A 15,057-nucleotide genomic window follows, 5' to 3' on the forward strand; every position below is an offset into this window, starting at 1 on the left:
CGAATAGGGAATGGTGGTGTTTGTGAGAGAGATTTAAAAATTAGGGATTGGATTATGGAAAAAGAAACGCGTGTGTTTGCGTATAATTTATCTCGGGTACCACGATTGATGACCCCATAGCCACACCCACATATAATATTTTTTAATTTTTAATTATTAACATGTACTTAGCGGGTCTTAACAGGTTAACGAGTTTTAACCTGTTTAGACACGAAACCTATTAAGCTCTTATCGTGTCGACCTGTTTAGACACGAAACCTGTTCAGGTCAAACGCGGAACATGATAACTTCGTGTAGGTTCGTGTCGTGTTATCGTGTTCGTGTCAGAATTGCCAGCCCTACATCTTGGCTTCAATAAACGAAGAACTTGTAATTACACTTAACCGAACAAACTACAACAATAGTTTCAAAAGTCTCCTTATGGGTTGAATGAGAATCTTCCAAGAATAACTTGCTTATACGGCAAATATGTTTTCTTCTTCATGTCATTCGAAACCGCCCGGTTCACATTGTAATGCAACTCGTGAGCCGAAACTCGCCCCCTTCGCTTCGACACTGATCCGGGGTTCCTGATGTCTTGATCATATTTTCTAAAATTGGTAGAGTATTTCTTCAAAGGATCTTTATCCATTGCTCGACCATCCGAAGCACTTCTGAACAACAAAATATCCAACAAACTCCACTTTCTTGACTTGTTTTTTTTCTGATGAAGGTGCAGGAGACGAAGGCGCCACTTGTTGCCGCCATTGATGGGAACTTCCAAGTGGCGACAACAATCTCGTTCTCCTACTTCTTGAAGAATTTGAAAACCCTCTCTCTCTTCCTCTTTCTCTCTGTTGAACAGATTCACTATCGAAACCACAACTTACATCAAATGTAAAATCGTCTTCGAGTAAGTTGGAGGGTGTTTTGGGTACTCCGGGTTTCTCTTCCCACGCAAATGGGATGGTGGCAAGGGAACTGGCACGGTTAGCATCGGCTGCGATCAACAACTCGTCAAACACGCGATACAAATCCGTGAGTCGTGTGGGGCTGGAGGGCAGTGGCGGATCCAAGATTATTTTACAAGGGGTTCACTTTTTTAAATGTTCCAATTTCATATGTCTGAACATAAAAAAATTCGAATCGATTCGACGGTTCGGGTTGAGTAAGTTCATCTATGGCATTCAGTCCTTTATTACAATTAAGTAACAACTTAATGTTATGCATTCAATTAATTCACATAATTTAGCCCCTAGTGACTGTCTTATGCATTCGATTAAGTACTAACTTTTAGTTTTGGGACTAACCTAATTGCAAGCCCCCCTTGATGAGAAACCATGGTCGCCAATTTGAAGGGCTGATTCGGGTTATGGTTTCTCTCTAACAGATTAGATAATAAAGTTAAAAGAGAATGAGTCAAATAGGTCGAAAGTCGCTCAATGTGTATTGTTAATAGCTAGTCATTTATTGACGTGGCAAAGAGAGGGTAAACGCAACAAATCGAACCTTTTCTTTTGTGCATAATAAGTCATTAAGTTGTGTTGTATACAAGTTACCTCTCATTGTTTATACATAAAACCTTTAGAATAATTTTATTCAAAAAGTAAAGTATCATTGATCTAATACAACTTTGTAAAATATCTTTGGAAAAAATAAAATATATTTGGAATATCTATACAAAACTTAAAAGTTTGAAGAGAAAGTGTATTGGTTAGCCCAACCCTGACCCATACCCTATAATCATCACTTTCAACCTAAATGATTTAATAAATTAAACGAAATTATTAAATGATTTAATCAATTAAACAAATTGACAGTTTCTCCTCTTTACCTGGGGAATAAGGGAGAGGAAGGGGCTGGTAGGGAGATGAAGGGCCGAAGTGGCTGACTGGCTGGAGTGGAAAGAACAAAAAAAAAAAAAAAACGCAAAAAAATGAATGCGCTCAAGGGAACGAACTCGGGACTTCAACCTTAACAACAACACGCTTTACCAGTGAACCACAAGGGCTCCTCTAAAAAATATTAAAGGGTTCCTTTGCTATTTTCTATATGGCTTTACACTATAAATTACAAACCGAACGGGTTCTTGAGAACCCCTTATTAGCTATAGATCTACCCCTGCTGGACGGGGCACTTGTGTAGCAAGTGTCAGCGTGTGATGGAAAAGTGAAGTCGAAATCTGTGGCAGGAGCAACGTCCATAGTGGTATTAGTTATGATGAGGTATGTTTGTGAAGAAAGTGAGAAACTAGCCTTGGAGTATTGATTGTTAAATACCCAAAGGAATTGCCTTTGGATGGAGGAAGAAGGTGAGAAGCTATGAAGCACGGGGACGGCTTGGAGCCATGAGCACCCGTCTTGGGGACGGCGTGGGGATGGAAATGCACCGGAAACGCCATGGGGACGTCCCCCGGAAGTTGCCAGAAATATGGGGACAGCATCGAAACGCTTCCGGGAAATTGGTGACGGCAATTCGACGTTTCGGGAACGTTTCCTTCATGGGTGGCCCTGAGCAAGCGTTTTTCTCCTGCCACCATGGACGGCTCCTCTAGTGGGTAGTGTTTTAGGTTAAGAAGATGACGAACAGAGAAGATGAAGATGAAGACAGTGGGCAGCGGCTGCTTTTTAGGTTTAGGGTTATACATTTATGTATTTCGACATTTAGTCCCTCCATCTTTCAATAGTTTCTATTTATTCTCTAAAACTTCTAAAAATTTACATAAAAGTATAAAATTAGTTTGTACATTTTAACATTGAACACTTTTTATTTTAACTAGTTTACATTTGGTCCTTAAGTTTATAAATTATTATATGAAAAGTATAAAACTAACATTATATGTGTATACATGAATTACAAATAGCTATTTTTTTATGGCAGTACATTTGTCGTACTCGTATCTTGGATTTTTGAGTTTTGTCGTTCCCCGTACCCTAATCCCGTACCCGTTCCCGTGCTACATAGGTGAGGAGATTCTTGATGCCAAGTGAAGTTGACTGTAAAATTGGATTGAAGTGTTAATACATTATTTTTTAGTTATCAGCAACGTTTGTTTATTGTTGTTTTTTATATTATTGTAGGGTTCGAGAGAATAACTAATCTGCAATTGTTTGATTGATTTAGGATTAAATATTTGTGAATAAACCACCATGTTGTTGTATCTTAGTAATGTTAATTATTTTTAATCAGTGAAATAGAGAAATTAACCAAAAAAAAAATTGTCTCACTAATCTAACCCTCTCATTTTGCTTGTTATGAAGATCATCAAGCAATCGAGACTAGCTATAACAAACCTAAGACGGTTCAAATAATCTCGGGGTTCAAGATCTCTCAAATTTAAACTGTTTTCAAATGATTCGTGCTTGATACAAGCCAAGCTCATTCTTTATGTGCATGTTAAACATGTTAATTTGTTTATACATAATGGGTAAAAATTAACAAGTTTACTAAAGGTTTTTATGAGTCGAACTCTAGCTCAACATTTCAGCTCATTAAAATATTAATGAATGAGCCAAACTAAGCTTGTTTATTTAACTTGGAGCCCAAAGTGACTTATATCTACAACAAAACCCATCAAACAACCATCCACAATTTAACTGAAAATATAACTATATATCTGGCCTAGCTCTTAGGTGTAATAACAGTTAACCAAACAAATTGCTACCATCCGTTTTAAAATCTCCTTCCAAGAATACCTTGCTTGTATGGCAAATATGTTTTCTTCTTCATGTCATTCGAAACCTCCCGGTTCACATTGTAATGTAGCTCGTGAGCTGATACTCGTCCCCTTGGCTTCGACACTGATCCAGGGTTCCTGATATCTTGATCATACTTTCTAAAATTGGTAGAGTATTTCTTCAACGGGTCTCTGTCCATTGCTCGACCATCCGAAGCACTTCTAAACAACAAAAGATCCATCAAACTCCATTTTCTAGACCCGTTATTTGATGAAGGCGCAGGAGATGAAGGCGCCACTTGTTGTCGCCGCTGATAAGAGGTTCCAAGCGGGGACAACGATCTCGTTCTCCTGCTTCTTGAAGAATTTGAAAACCCTCTCTCTCTGCCTCTTTCTCTCTCACTATCAAAATGACAACTTACATCAAATGTAAAATCGTCTTCGGGTAAGTTGGAGGGTGTTTTGGGTACTCCGGGTTTCTCCTCCCATGCAAACGGGATGGTGGCTAGAGAACCACTGTGGTTAGCATCGGTGGCCATCAACAACTCGTCAAACCCGTGATATAACTCCGTGAGTCGTGTGGGGCTGGAGGGGGCACTTGTGTAGCAAGTGTCAGCGTGTGATGGGAAACTGAAGTCGAAATCTGTAGCGGGAGCAACGTCCATAGTGGTATTAGTTATGATGAGGTATGTTTGTGAAGAAAGTGAGAAACTAGCTTTGGAGTATTGATGGTTATATAATTGGATCAAGGAAGAAGGTGAGAAATCTCTTGAAACCAAGTCAAGTTGACTGAAGAATTAGAATATTGATCTCTTAATACATTATTATTTGTTATCTGCAACGTTTGTCTAGTGTTGTTTTTTAAATTGTATTGTTGGGTCCAAGATGATTAGTCTACAAGTGTTTAACTGATTTGGAATTAAAAAATTGTGGCAAACTAACAACCATGTTGATGTATTTTAGTTTTATTTGTCAATTCTTCTTATTTTTTTTTAATTTCTAAAATCGTGATACATTGTTTATAGTAGTTATGAGCAACGTTTGTTTATTGTTGTTTTCTATAATATATATATATATAGTAAGGTTCTAGAAAATTATTAATCTACAATTGTTTGATTGATTTGGGATTAAATACTTGTGAACAAACCACCGTGTTGTTGTATTTTAGACAACCGGGTATGGGGCTAGTTCCCGGGCCGTCACCCCGTCATGGACCGTCTCACACCGCCCCCTAGGGGCCCGTCGCGACGCCTTCGTACGCCAAGAGACGTTGGAGACGGAGCAATTGTTTGAAAAGGTGCCCCCCCCCCTCTAACGGTAACATCCCATTTAAAAAAAAAATCACCCCACCACTATAAATTCAACTCTTTTCACCCCATTTTTTTTACCAAAAACTTACACTTTTCACCCCATTTTATAAAAAATTCTTTCACAACCTTAAAAAATATTATGGATCCTTACAACCCAAATAATCCCAACTCAAGTTCACTCCCGTTTTCGTCACCCGGCTACACACCCGTCATGGAAAACTCTTTTGCGGGTTACCAACAAATGCCCAACGCTTTCAACCAACGAAACCAATACCCTATGCAACAACTCAACATTCCGTTCAACCAAATGCAAATGCAACAACCCCACATTCCGTTCAACCAAATGCCATATCAAATGAAGCAACTAATGCAAAACCTACTAAATATGCCATATCAACCACCGCCACAAGCACGTCCAACACAAATCGAGGAAGAAGATGATGACGTAAAGGTTGTGCCAGAAACGCAACCTGAACCTTCAAAAAAGAAAAATACAAAGGGAAAGGGTAAAAAAGAAGACGCAGCCGCCAAACAACAACAACGGCTATGGTCAAAAATTGAGGAAGAGGCGTTGGCGAAGGCATATATTGGCTCGTCAACGTCTCCTATAATCGGTAAAAATTAATTTTTTTTGTACATTATATTATTATTGTTATTAAATATTATTTGTACATTATATTTTTGTTAGAAAATATTATTATTGTTACTAACATTTATTTGTACACTATGTTTTTCTAACAAAATATTATTATTATTGTTACTAACTTGTAGGTAACAATCAACAAAGCGATGGGTTTTGTCAAGAAGCCCTTGATATATTCCACGCGATTATGGAACAAGGCGAGTACAGAACCGTTGATTCTATCAGCTCCAAGTGGCGCAAAATGAATACGTTGATCCAACGCTTTTGTGGGTTTTATAACACAACGCTCGCCAACAAACCGAGTGGGTGGAACAACGAAAATGTTTTCAATGAAGCGTTGCGTTTATACGAAAATGACAAAAAAACTTCTTTCCCACATGTCCGTGCTTGGCAAATTGTAAAGGATCATCCAAAATGGAAGGCAACTCCAAATGAGGTTGCAAGCGCGAAACGAGCAACCAAACGGTCTAAAACTTCCGAGTCAGGAAGTTATAGCGTTGCAGGCTCAACCGGTCGTTGCCAAATAAATATCAACGATGAGCCCGATTATGACGAGGAGCCGATTGGAGAGGAAGAACGTCCCCTAGGAAGGGACAAAAGTAAAAAGATAGTGGCTGAAAAAAGGAAACAAGCCGCATCGGGAACTGGTGGTGGTTCGAAGTTGGAAGGTATTATGGCCAAGTTGAAAGCATTCAACCAAACCTTTACCGAGACGCAAACCGAGAAGGTAAAGGTGAAGAAACGACAAGCCGAGGAGAAGCAAAGGAGACAAGAAGAAGCGCAACAGTTAGAGGAATGGAAAATAATGACCACCGACTTTAGCGAATATCCACCGGAAGACCGTCCCATTTTACAAATGATGAAGGAAAAAATTAGGAAAAAATGGTGTGGGGGAGTGTAGTTTTTTTTTTTTTTAAATGTAACTTTAGGTGTTTTTTAAGTGTGTTTTTTTTTTAGTTTTTATTTAAATGTAACTTTAGGTTTTTATTTAAATGTAAGTTTGTTTTAATTAATTAATTAAGTCAAAAAAAATAATAATAAAAAATAGGGGAGGACCATCCACCACACCCTTGGATAGTCTTCAAGGGAATAGTCCTTCACCTTTGCTTACTTGACGTCTACGTAATGAATAGTCTCTTTGTGGACTATTCTCACCATACCCTTTGGTCTTAGTTGATGTTAATTTTCGTTATGTTTTTTTATAACTACAGTTGGAACAAAAATATTAATAAAGCATTGAGTTATTATTTTAATGGGCACATGGATAGCAGAGCCCTCGGATGAGAGAAAGGAAGATAAATATATACTATAGGGCTTTTGTTAGGGCTGTAAACGAACCAAACGAACACGAACGAGGCCTTGTTCGTGTTTGTTCGTTAAGAAAATAAATGTGTTCACGAACGGTTCATGAACACTTACCAAACGAGATTTTATGTTCGTATTCGTTCATTAAGGAAATGAGTGTGTTCACGAACGGTTCACGAACACAAGCGAACACAAATAAATTTGGCGAACACGATGAAGGATAAAAGTGGATGGCCCAGAGAGTAGCAATAGAACTTGAATCCCTTATTGTGGAACGGAGGTAGATCATATTCGTCGATGTAAATAATGAGAAAAGAAAGGGAAATGGTGCATAAACAAGGTAAAAGAGGGTTTGCTAGTTTAATTGTTAGGGTAATGATATAAATAAAAGTTTAATAGTATAAAAAGTATAGATAAAATATATGAAAGTATAAAAATCTGTAATTAAAACACGAACATACGAACATAAACGAACGAATGTTCACGAACACCTTACCGAACGTTCACGAACACAATTGAACGAACGAGACCTTTGTTCATGTTCGTTCATTTAACTAATCGAACGGAATTTCTTGTTCATGTTCGTTCGTTTATTAAACGAACGAACATAAACGAACTTTCCGCCGAACGGTTCACGAACTGTTCGCTGAACGTTCGGTTCGTTTACAGCCCTAGCTTTTGTTTTAGCGGTGTTTCCATACATTGGTGTTGTATCATGAAATTTAGGGTTCGAGTCTCTCAGTTGAAAAGTCTTAAGAGTTAAGTATATATTTGATATCTACTGTTTAATTAGTTATAAGAATTCATAGTAATCTACGATACTAAAAGAAGAATTTATTAACCTACAAAAAGTATAAATGTAGCGACAACATGGGGTTTGTTTTTCCACATATAACGACGACATATCATCGCTATAAGGTTAGCTGGCCATGGTTTGTGGGTATAAGTTCTCAACGCCGTCGCTGTATATGACATGATAATAGATAAACCTGTAGTCTGTGGTAGAAAAATATTTATTAAAGAGAAATTGAATTTTAATAATCTTATTTAGAAGTGGTTGGCCACTAATAGGCCCACTTTTGATTATTACCACTGGCAGTCTCACTTTTTAAATATATTTTTTCTCGCTGCACATCCGTTAAGAAAACTTAACTCCGTTAACTTTTTTCCAAATTTTAAACTGATGTTTTAGGGCTTTAAATCAGAATTATGATACGAGTCGATTGATGTAAAACTTACCTCAAAACAAGGCTCTAAATGACATGATTTTTGTTAATTGTAAGTTATAACACCTGAATGAAGCATCGTTTTCATCGTTGGAGCACCGTTTCGAGGTAAAACATTAGTTCTTTTACCGGATTTGTAGTGAGAAAAGATTAGTTTGAAATTTGGGAAAACTTAAGGGAGTTAAGTTCTTTTACCGGATTTGTAGTGAGAAAAAAATATTTAAAAGGTGGAATTGCCAATGAAAATACTCAAAAGTTGGTCTAATATTGGGCAACCACCTCTATGTGGAATTATTAAAATCCAATTTCCCTTCATTTGATTATTACAATATTTACTAAATGAATAAAAACGTTAATCAAACTATTTTCGTCCTCTAGCGACAACATGTCGTTACTACAGGATTGGCGTAAAATGAATAACCAAGATGTACATCATCTGTTGGTGTACAATGTCTATCGCCTACGTCATCAGTCTGAGTCGTGTCAGTAGCATGTAATAGGGTTAAAAATGTAATTTTATATGTTTTGTGCCAGTTCGCACGAAGTGGCTTATGTAAGGCCAGGTCGCACGAACTGGACATTGCCAGTTCGTGCGAAGTAATCATGTGTAATCCATGCGAACTGGAACACCTATAAATAGGTGTGTTGGGTTTTTCATTTGCAACATTCTGGTGAAATCTGTCACGAAGTGCTGTCGGATTCTCTGTATGTAAAAACGTTTTATATGAATGGAAAACTTGTTTAAAGTGTATTTCTCTGCTTCTACTCTTATTCTAACACCAATTCAAGGTTACTAGATTGTTTCCGCCTTTCTAGCAACCTAGATTTGACTCGGAACGACTCGTATTGATCGAATCTCGATCCTACAAGTGGTATCAGAGCTCAGGATGAGTCAAATCAGTTGAATCAGTGTTTTGAATGGCTTAGAACTCTCTATTTCTACTCTTTCTTGGATTTTTGGACGAATTCACAGACAAAATGGACTGAATTTTGGATATAACGTGTAAAACACCATTTTAATTAATCCTTCAAAGTTACAGACCATAATTCACACTATAACTGATCAAAAAGTGTAAAAAACTTCACTTCGAGTAAACATGATGCTCAGTTCGTACGAAATGATCCAGATCGTGTGAATATTTCCCAAATCGTTTGAAAATCTTGTTCAGTTCGCACGAGTTGAACCAGATCGCGTGAAAGTGAGTGTCCAGGTCGTGTGAGACTCCTCAGTTCGCACGAAGTGAAACTTTTTAACAAATTGTTATCACTTCGCACGAAGTGAATTGTCCAATTCGCTTGAAATCTTCAGTCCGTTTGAAAGTCAGTTCGTGTGAAAGTCCAAATCGTGTGGAAGTCAGCTGGCTTGAAAGTCTGATTTTTCAAAACTTAAAAATTTTTTCGGAAAATTTTTCAAAGTATAAAATGGATAATCAAAAGTTTTACAATGCGTTCTTCGGAGGAGGTATGCCTGTTCAATCCCCGACAACTATAGCCCAGAATATGAATTTGGAGAACGAACTCGGAACCATGCAAAAACCACCGAAACCGCTCAACATTGAAGATTATTCAGGATGGCAAGATAGATTTCGCACACGGGTTCAGGCGAATCATCTTGAATGTTGGTTGAAAGTTGAGACAAAGTATGTAGTTCCTGTGAATGATGCTGGTATTGCAAAAACACTTAATTCATTAACTCCAGCTGAAGTAGAAAGTTTCAAGGCCGAAAAGAAGATGGTCAGTATTTTGCAACAAGCAATTAAAGAAGATATCATGACGCGCAATCTATCTGGAACTCTCTTAAAATGAAATTTCTATGGAGTGCTGCAATGATCAAGAGTAAAAAGGCATTACTGAAAAAAGGAATTCGACATTTTTGCTGCGATCAGTGGAGAATCAACAAAAGAGTTGATTGAGAGGTACTGTCATTTGGTAGTGGAGTTGAAGCGTTTAGGTATAGATAAAACAGATGAAGATTTGGTTGATAAATTGGCTGATGCACTACCACAAGAAGTGTGGGGTACGTTCTTAATGGTTTTAAAGAACAACTTGGAATACATTGGTTTCAATCTGAGTACGTTTATCGAGAGAATTGAAGCTCAAGAGCTTGAAATGCGGAAGATGAGTAAAATGAAGTCTGCAAACGTACAACAAGATGTTCAGCTTTACTACAAAGGAAGCTCATCTGCCACATATACTCCAAGTCCAAAAATTCAAACAACATTCAGTGCAGATTCTACATCGGGAGTACCTCAAAGCACGTCTAACAACAACTTTTCATCGTTTCCAAACTACGAACCAAACCCTAAGGTTCAGAGTTCTCCAGAACAAGTTTCTTCTCAAAGTTCTTCAGGATCGAACAATCAGAGTTATGCTCATGGGATATTGTGCACTATTGCTATTAATATAAAAAACGGTCAAGATTTTACAGAGACAGCAGCAAAGCAGCATATAGCACTTCTTGCTTCTGCACTAGAGTCTTACGAGAGTCTAGTAGCCGGAAGAATTGGTAACCCAGATATGACAAAAGAAGACTATGATCAAATTGATCCAGAGGAACTAGAACTCATCGACATCAAATGGGGAATGGCGAGCATTGTGAGAAGAGCTCAGAGATTCATGGAAATCATCGGACGAAGTAGTCTTGCAGGTCCTGATCCTAAGCTTGGATTTGATAAATCAAAGGTGACTTGCTTCAAGTGCAAAGAGAAAGGACACTTCAAGCGTGAATGTCCGAACAGAGAAGTCAACAACCATCAGAATCCTTTTGCCAATGATTACTACCGACAGGCCATCTATCACAAAAACAGTCAAACACCATTCAATCCAAGGCCTCAAATCGAGAATAGTCCATCCAAAACTAAAAAAGCTCTTTTGGTAAATCAAGATGATGAAAAACTTCCAGAAGGTTTCAGTTGGGATAAGTACATTCCTGGAGGTGATCTTGCAATGATGGCTGAGATTACTGAAGAGCCAGATGTTCCGAAAATAGTTGAAGAAGTCGGTGAAGTGATGAATGAGGAAAGTTATGCTGAATTAGAAGAGGCTGCAGTAGCTGTCTATTATTATCAGTCTGAACAGGAGGTCATTACGAATACATTTAAATCTATAATGCCTTCTAATGTGTTTGATTCTTTTGCAGGATTCTTTGGAGAACCGACTACGGGTTTTTGCTCACAGTATGAAGCTGAAAAAACTCCGGTTCAAGAGATCATAGATGTTTCAAAAGAAATCAATGAAGAAACGTTGAAAGAGATTGCTGACAAAGCTCTTATGGTCAAGTTGCAAGAGGTAGATCAACTTAAAACATCTTCCGATAACGATGAGACCAAAGATGCAACTCAAGAGTCTGTGTCATTCAAAAAGGAGTCAAATGAAAAGTCCGAGTCCGGTGACAAATCAAAGTCCGAGTCCGATGGAAAACCAGAAAATGTGAAGTCTGATTCTGGAGAGATTGGTAAAACAGGAAGTAAAAATGACAAACAAGAAAAGGTTTTTGAAAAGGTTGATCCAATTCCTGAAATACTATGCAAAAACTGTTTAAAACCATGCATGGATTGTCTTGGAAAAGACAAACAGTTTCAAGAGTTGAAAAAGTTTCACGACAAATTAAAATTTGATTTTAATGATGTTAAAGAAGCTTATGACACTCTGTCACGATCAATTAAAGCGATTCAAACTGAGAGTTTAGAAAATGATAAAATTGTTAATCTGCTTAAAGCTACGGTCATGGACAAGCAAACGTCGATTAACATTCATTTGGACACAATCGCATCTCTTAAGAAGGAACTTGAACTGATGCTCATTGAAACAGAAAGATCGATAAAAAGTTGATTAGTTACCTTTCTTCGTCATATGTGATTGATCAGATTGTTCCTCAACAAACAGATTTCAAAAATATTCCACCCCCAATGTGGAATCATTATACTCAGAAATATCCAGATGGGGTCGAAGAGGCATTAAATCTCAAATTGAGAACAGAGGAGAATGAATTACTGGAGAACATAGATGTTACATTTGTCACACCCTGGCTTTGCGGAAGCGTGGTTAATTTGGTGTGACTTCTTAAGACCATAGCTTAACCATAACAAAGCTATATGAATAAAAACTATGCAAGATCATCCATTTAATTTAGTCTTAAAAACCAAATACAACAACATTGTATCAACGGGAACACACCCTAACGACATAAACATTGTTCAACAAACATAAACATCAACATATCATAAACATAGTTTAAGGACTGTGACTTGTCCAGGAAAGAGTCACATCCCTTAAACCCGGATGACCTCGTAACTAGTGCAGCGGGAAAACGTGTCATACCGCGCCAGATCCTTTAATTCCCTGAAATACATGTAAGTTGAAAAATCAACAATAATGTTGAGCGAGTTCATGCGTAAGTGAGTAAATAAACCTTTGTAAGTATAAAAATCCTAGTACGTAGCAAATAAGGGAATTGAGATCACCAATGGTTTGCAATGCCATTGATATGTGTGAAGTGCAAGTAGGGAGACTCAAACCTAGCGGATTTATGCGTCGGGCACAAAGTCACCCCGAGGTCCGTTTCTAGTTTGGCCTGGGGCTGGGCTCGCTACACCCAGATAGATCTACCGCTCCTGTCCCTCGGTCCTACCATGAGGATTAATGACCTCATGTTGCTCCTACCCACTCACATGATCTAAGTAGTAAACCTCCTTACGCTAACCATACCTTGTATAAAGTACTTGTAATCAAAGTAACATGTATTTCACCCCCGCAGTTTATAAAACTGAAAACAGTTAAGAGAAAAGGGGGACATGAACTCACAGTGGTGCGTCTCTACCAAGTAATACTCCTGATCAAGCAGCTGTGCGACGACCTACACGTACTAACTATTAGACGGACGGCCGTGCCTTAGCTTCATGGTTTAGGTTTTTGGGAAATAGTTAGACAACTATTTCGTGTTTTCATTTTGTAAATACTTGGTAGCGATTCTCCTTCCCAAGGATGGGGGATTTAATACATGTGCGTTCGTATATCTTTGAAATATATTATTAAGTCTCACTTAATATATTTTTATTCCTAACTCCAAAATATAATTATTTTTTCTCAAAAATATTATATTTTAACACATATGATTTTCCCAAAATAATACTTTTTCAAAATTACGCGTTCATAAATATTTCTTTAAATTGCGTAAGTTACGTTTTAACGATCGAGTGGTAATAATAACTACCGGTGTAACTTATATATTTATCGTGAAAGCGTTCGTATTATTTTGGATTCGTTAACATTCGATAATATTATTTTTACCCTAAAAATAATATATGTGTACTTCACAAAAATAATCATAAACACATATCAAGTGACTTTATGAAAAATATATACTAAATATATATTTTTCCAAGTTTTATTTTGTGAAATCCTACCTCCGATATTTTGTTAATAAAGTCATGGCGAAATCTATAATTTGAAAACAAGTCAAAAAGTATTTCTAACACTTATAGTGAAAATAATTCTAAGTGTTAGGTTTTTAGAAAAATTTCGCCAGAGTTTCCTTTGTAACTGGAGGTGGCCACGCTTTCAAGCGTATCATTTTCTTTTATAAATCAAATCAACCATTTTCTTATTTAACCAAAACAATATTCAACGCATCAAACTAGTCAATAAATATGTAAATCGCATAAATTACATGAACTTGTGATTTACTCAAAAATATGAAGTAAATCCCATTACATTTAGTGGATCTTTATATAAAGCAATCCGGTTTCGTAAAAACCTCGTTTTTAGAAAAATTCCGTCTTTACAACTTCTCGTCAACTTTTACAAAAATAGTTATTTTGTCGAAACTTTGTGCTACGCAAGTGTTTACACACTTGTGTGTTCTAAAAATCATTCTTGTTAGTGTAAGATCCGTCTTTAGAAAACATGGTTTCTTTGACACTCGCTCTTTTGAAAATACCGCTTGTAGATTCGTAGATCTACTAGTTTTAAACACTATTTCACAAGTAAAATCATTTTACACAAGTTCATGATTTGTGTGTGGTAGAGTTTCATCACTTAACCCTTGTTTCATCCAAAACAACTCTATGTCATGATCCATGATCATGACCAACCCGGGTTAAACGATGATCCGAGCTACCACAACATAGATCGGGTCCAAATAACTACACAAAACAAATACTACAAGATTTACACATCAAACAAGCTTTTAACCATCTTTACTTGCATTTTTAGTGGACTTTTATGCTTCATCTTGTAAGATTACGAGTTTTAACCGTTACAAATCATATTAACCATCTTGAAATAGTTCGAGAAGGTGATTATAACAACTTACTACTAGCTCGAGGCTAGGGATGAATCTAGGCGCAAAATGAGAGGATAAAAGCAATAGAGTCAGGTCCTTTGAGTTCCGAATGCACCAAGCCTTCTTATACGGGACCCTTGACACTTGTGTGATCTTGAAATGAGGTGATCAAACCCGAAAAATATGATGGGTGTGAAGGGGGATCTCGGCCGAGAGCTTTGAGAGGGAAAGAGAGAGTGTTTTTGTGGTGTATGATCAAATGTGTAACCCCTTGTTCTTATAGACAAAAATTGAGTTATGATCCAATGGTTTTTATGTCATTTAGATACTAAACACAATTGATTAAAATAATCAAAGATGGTACAAGGTATGTCCCCAAGGGGACCGAATTCGTAAGGGGGGGGGGGGTTCTTGGTTGGATTTCAAGTGTTATTTAGTTTATAGTTAGGTTAGATTAGTTAAGTTTAGGGATTAACCTGGTTAGTAGTGTGTTGTGCTTTATGGCGGTTGTTAGGGCATTCAGGGACCCTAACTGGCTCAGAAAAAGATAAATAATGTTATTAACAATATTTTCATGTTCCGGGTATAGTCCGGTTGTTCGGTTGGATAGTAATCCGTTAAAGCGCTTAACAAAG

At 37.3% G+C, this 15,057-nt stretch overlaps 2 protein-coding genes across 2 annotated transcripts; one reads left to right on the plus strand and one right to left on the minus strand.

Moving 5' to 3' along the window:
• Positions 1 to 418: 418 nt before the first annotated feature.
• On the minus strand, positions 419 to 4,320 carry LOC110888669. The gene is made up of 2 exons (XM_022136185.1): positions 3,675 to 4,320; positions 419 to 849 (listed from the first exon to the last, which is right to left on the minus strand). The coding sequence occupies exons 1-2, from the start codon at positions 4,318 to 4,320 to the stop codon at positions 419 to 421; spliced, it is 1,077 nt and encodes a 358-aa protein (XP_021991877.1).
• Positions 4,321 to 5,104: 784 nt separating this feature from the next.
• LOC110888662 lies at positions 5,105 to 6,509 on the plus strand. The gene is made up of 2 exons (XM_022136181.1): positions 5,105 to 5,579; positions 5,737 to 6,509. Exons 1-2 carry the CDS (start codon positions 5,105 to 5,107, stop codon positions 6,507 to 6,509), a joined length of 1,248 nt encoding a protein of 415 aa, XP_021991873.1.
• Positions 6,510 to 15,057: the final 8,548 nt, after the last annotated feature.

This window comes from Helianthus annuus, chromosome 2 (genome assembly GCF_002127325.2).
Source record: "Helianthus annuus cultivar XRQ/B chromosome 2, HanXRQr2.0-SUNRISE, whole genome shotgun sequence".
NCBI lineage: Eukaryota > Viridiplantae > Streptophyta > Magnoliopsida > Asterales > Asteraceae > Helianthus > Helianthus annuus.

Excerpts from the sequence above, each read along its gene's own strand:
- LOC110888669 (XM_022136185.1), bottom strand. The coding sequence starts at position 4,320 with ATGGACGTTGCTCCCGCTACAGATTTCGACTTCAGTTTCCCATCACAC. Across the intron at positions 850-3,674 it reads ATATTTGCCATACAAGCAAG|TGAATCTGTTCAACAGAGAG; the intron begins GTATTCTTGGAA and ends TGGTTTCGATAG.
- LOC110888662 (XM_022136181.1), top strand. The coding sequence starts at position 5,105 with ATGGATCCTTACAACCCAAATAATCCCAACTCAAGTTCACTCCCGTTT. Across the intron at positions 5,580-5,736 it reads GTCAACGTCTCCTATAATCG|GTAACAATCAACAAAGCGAT; the intron begins GTAAAAATTAAT and ends ACTAACTTGTAG.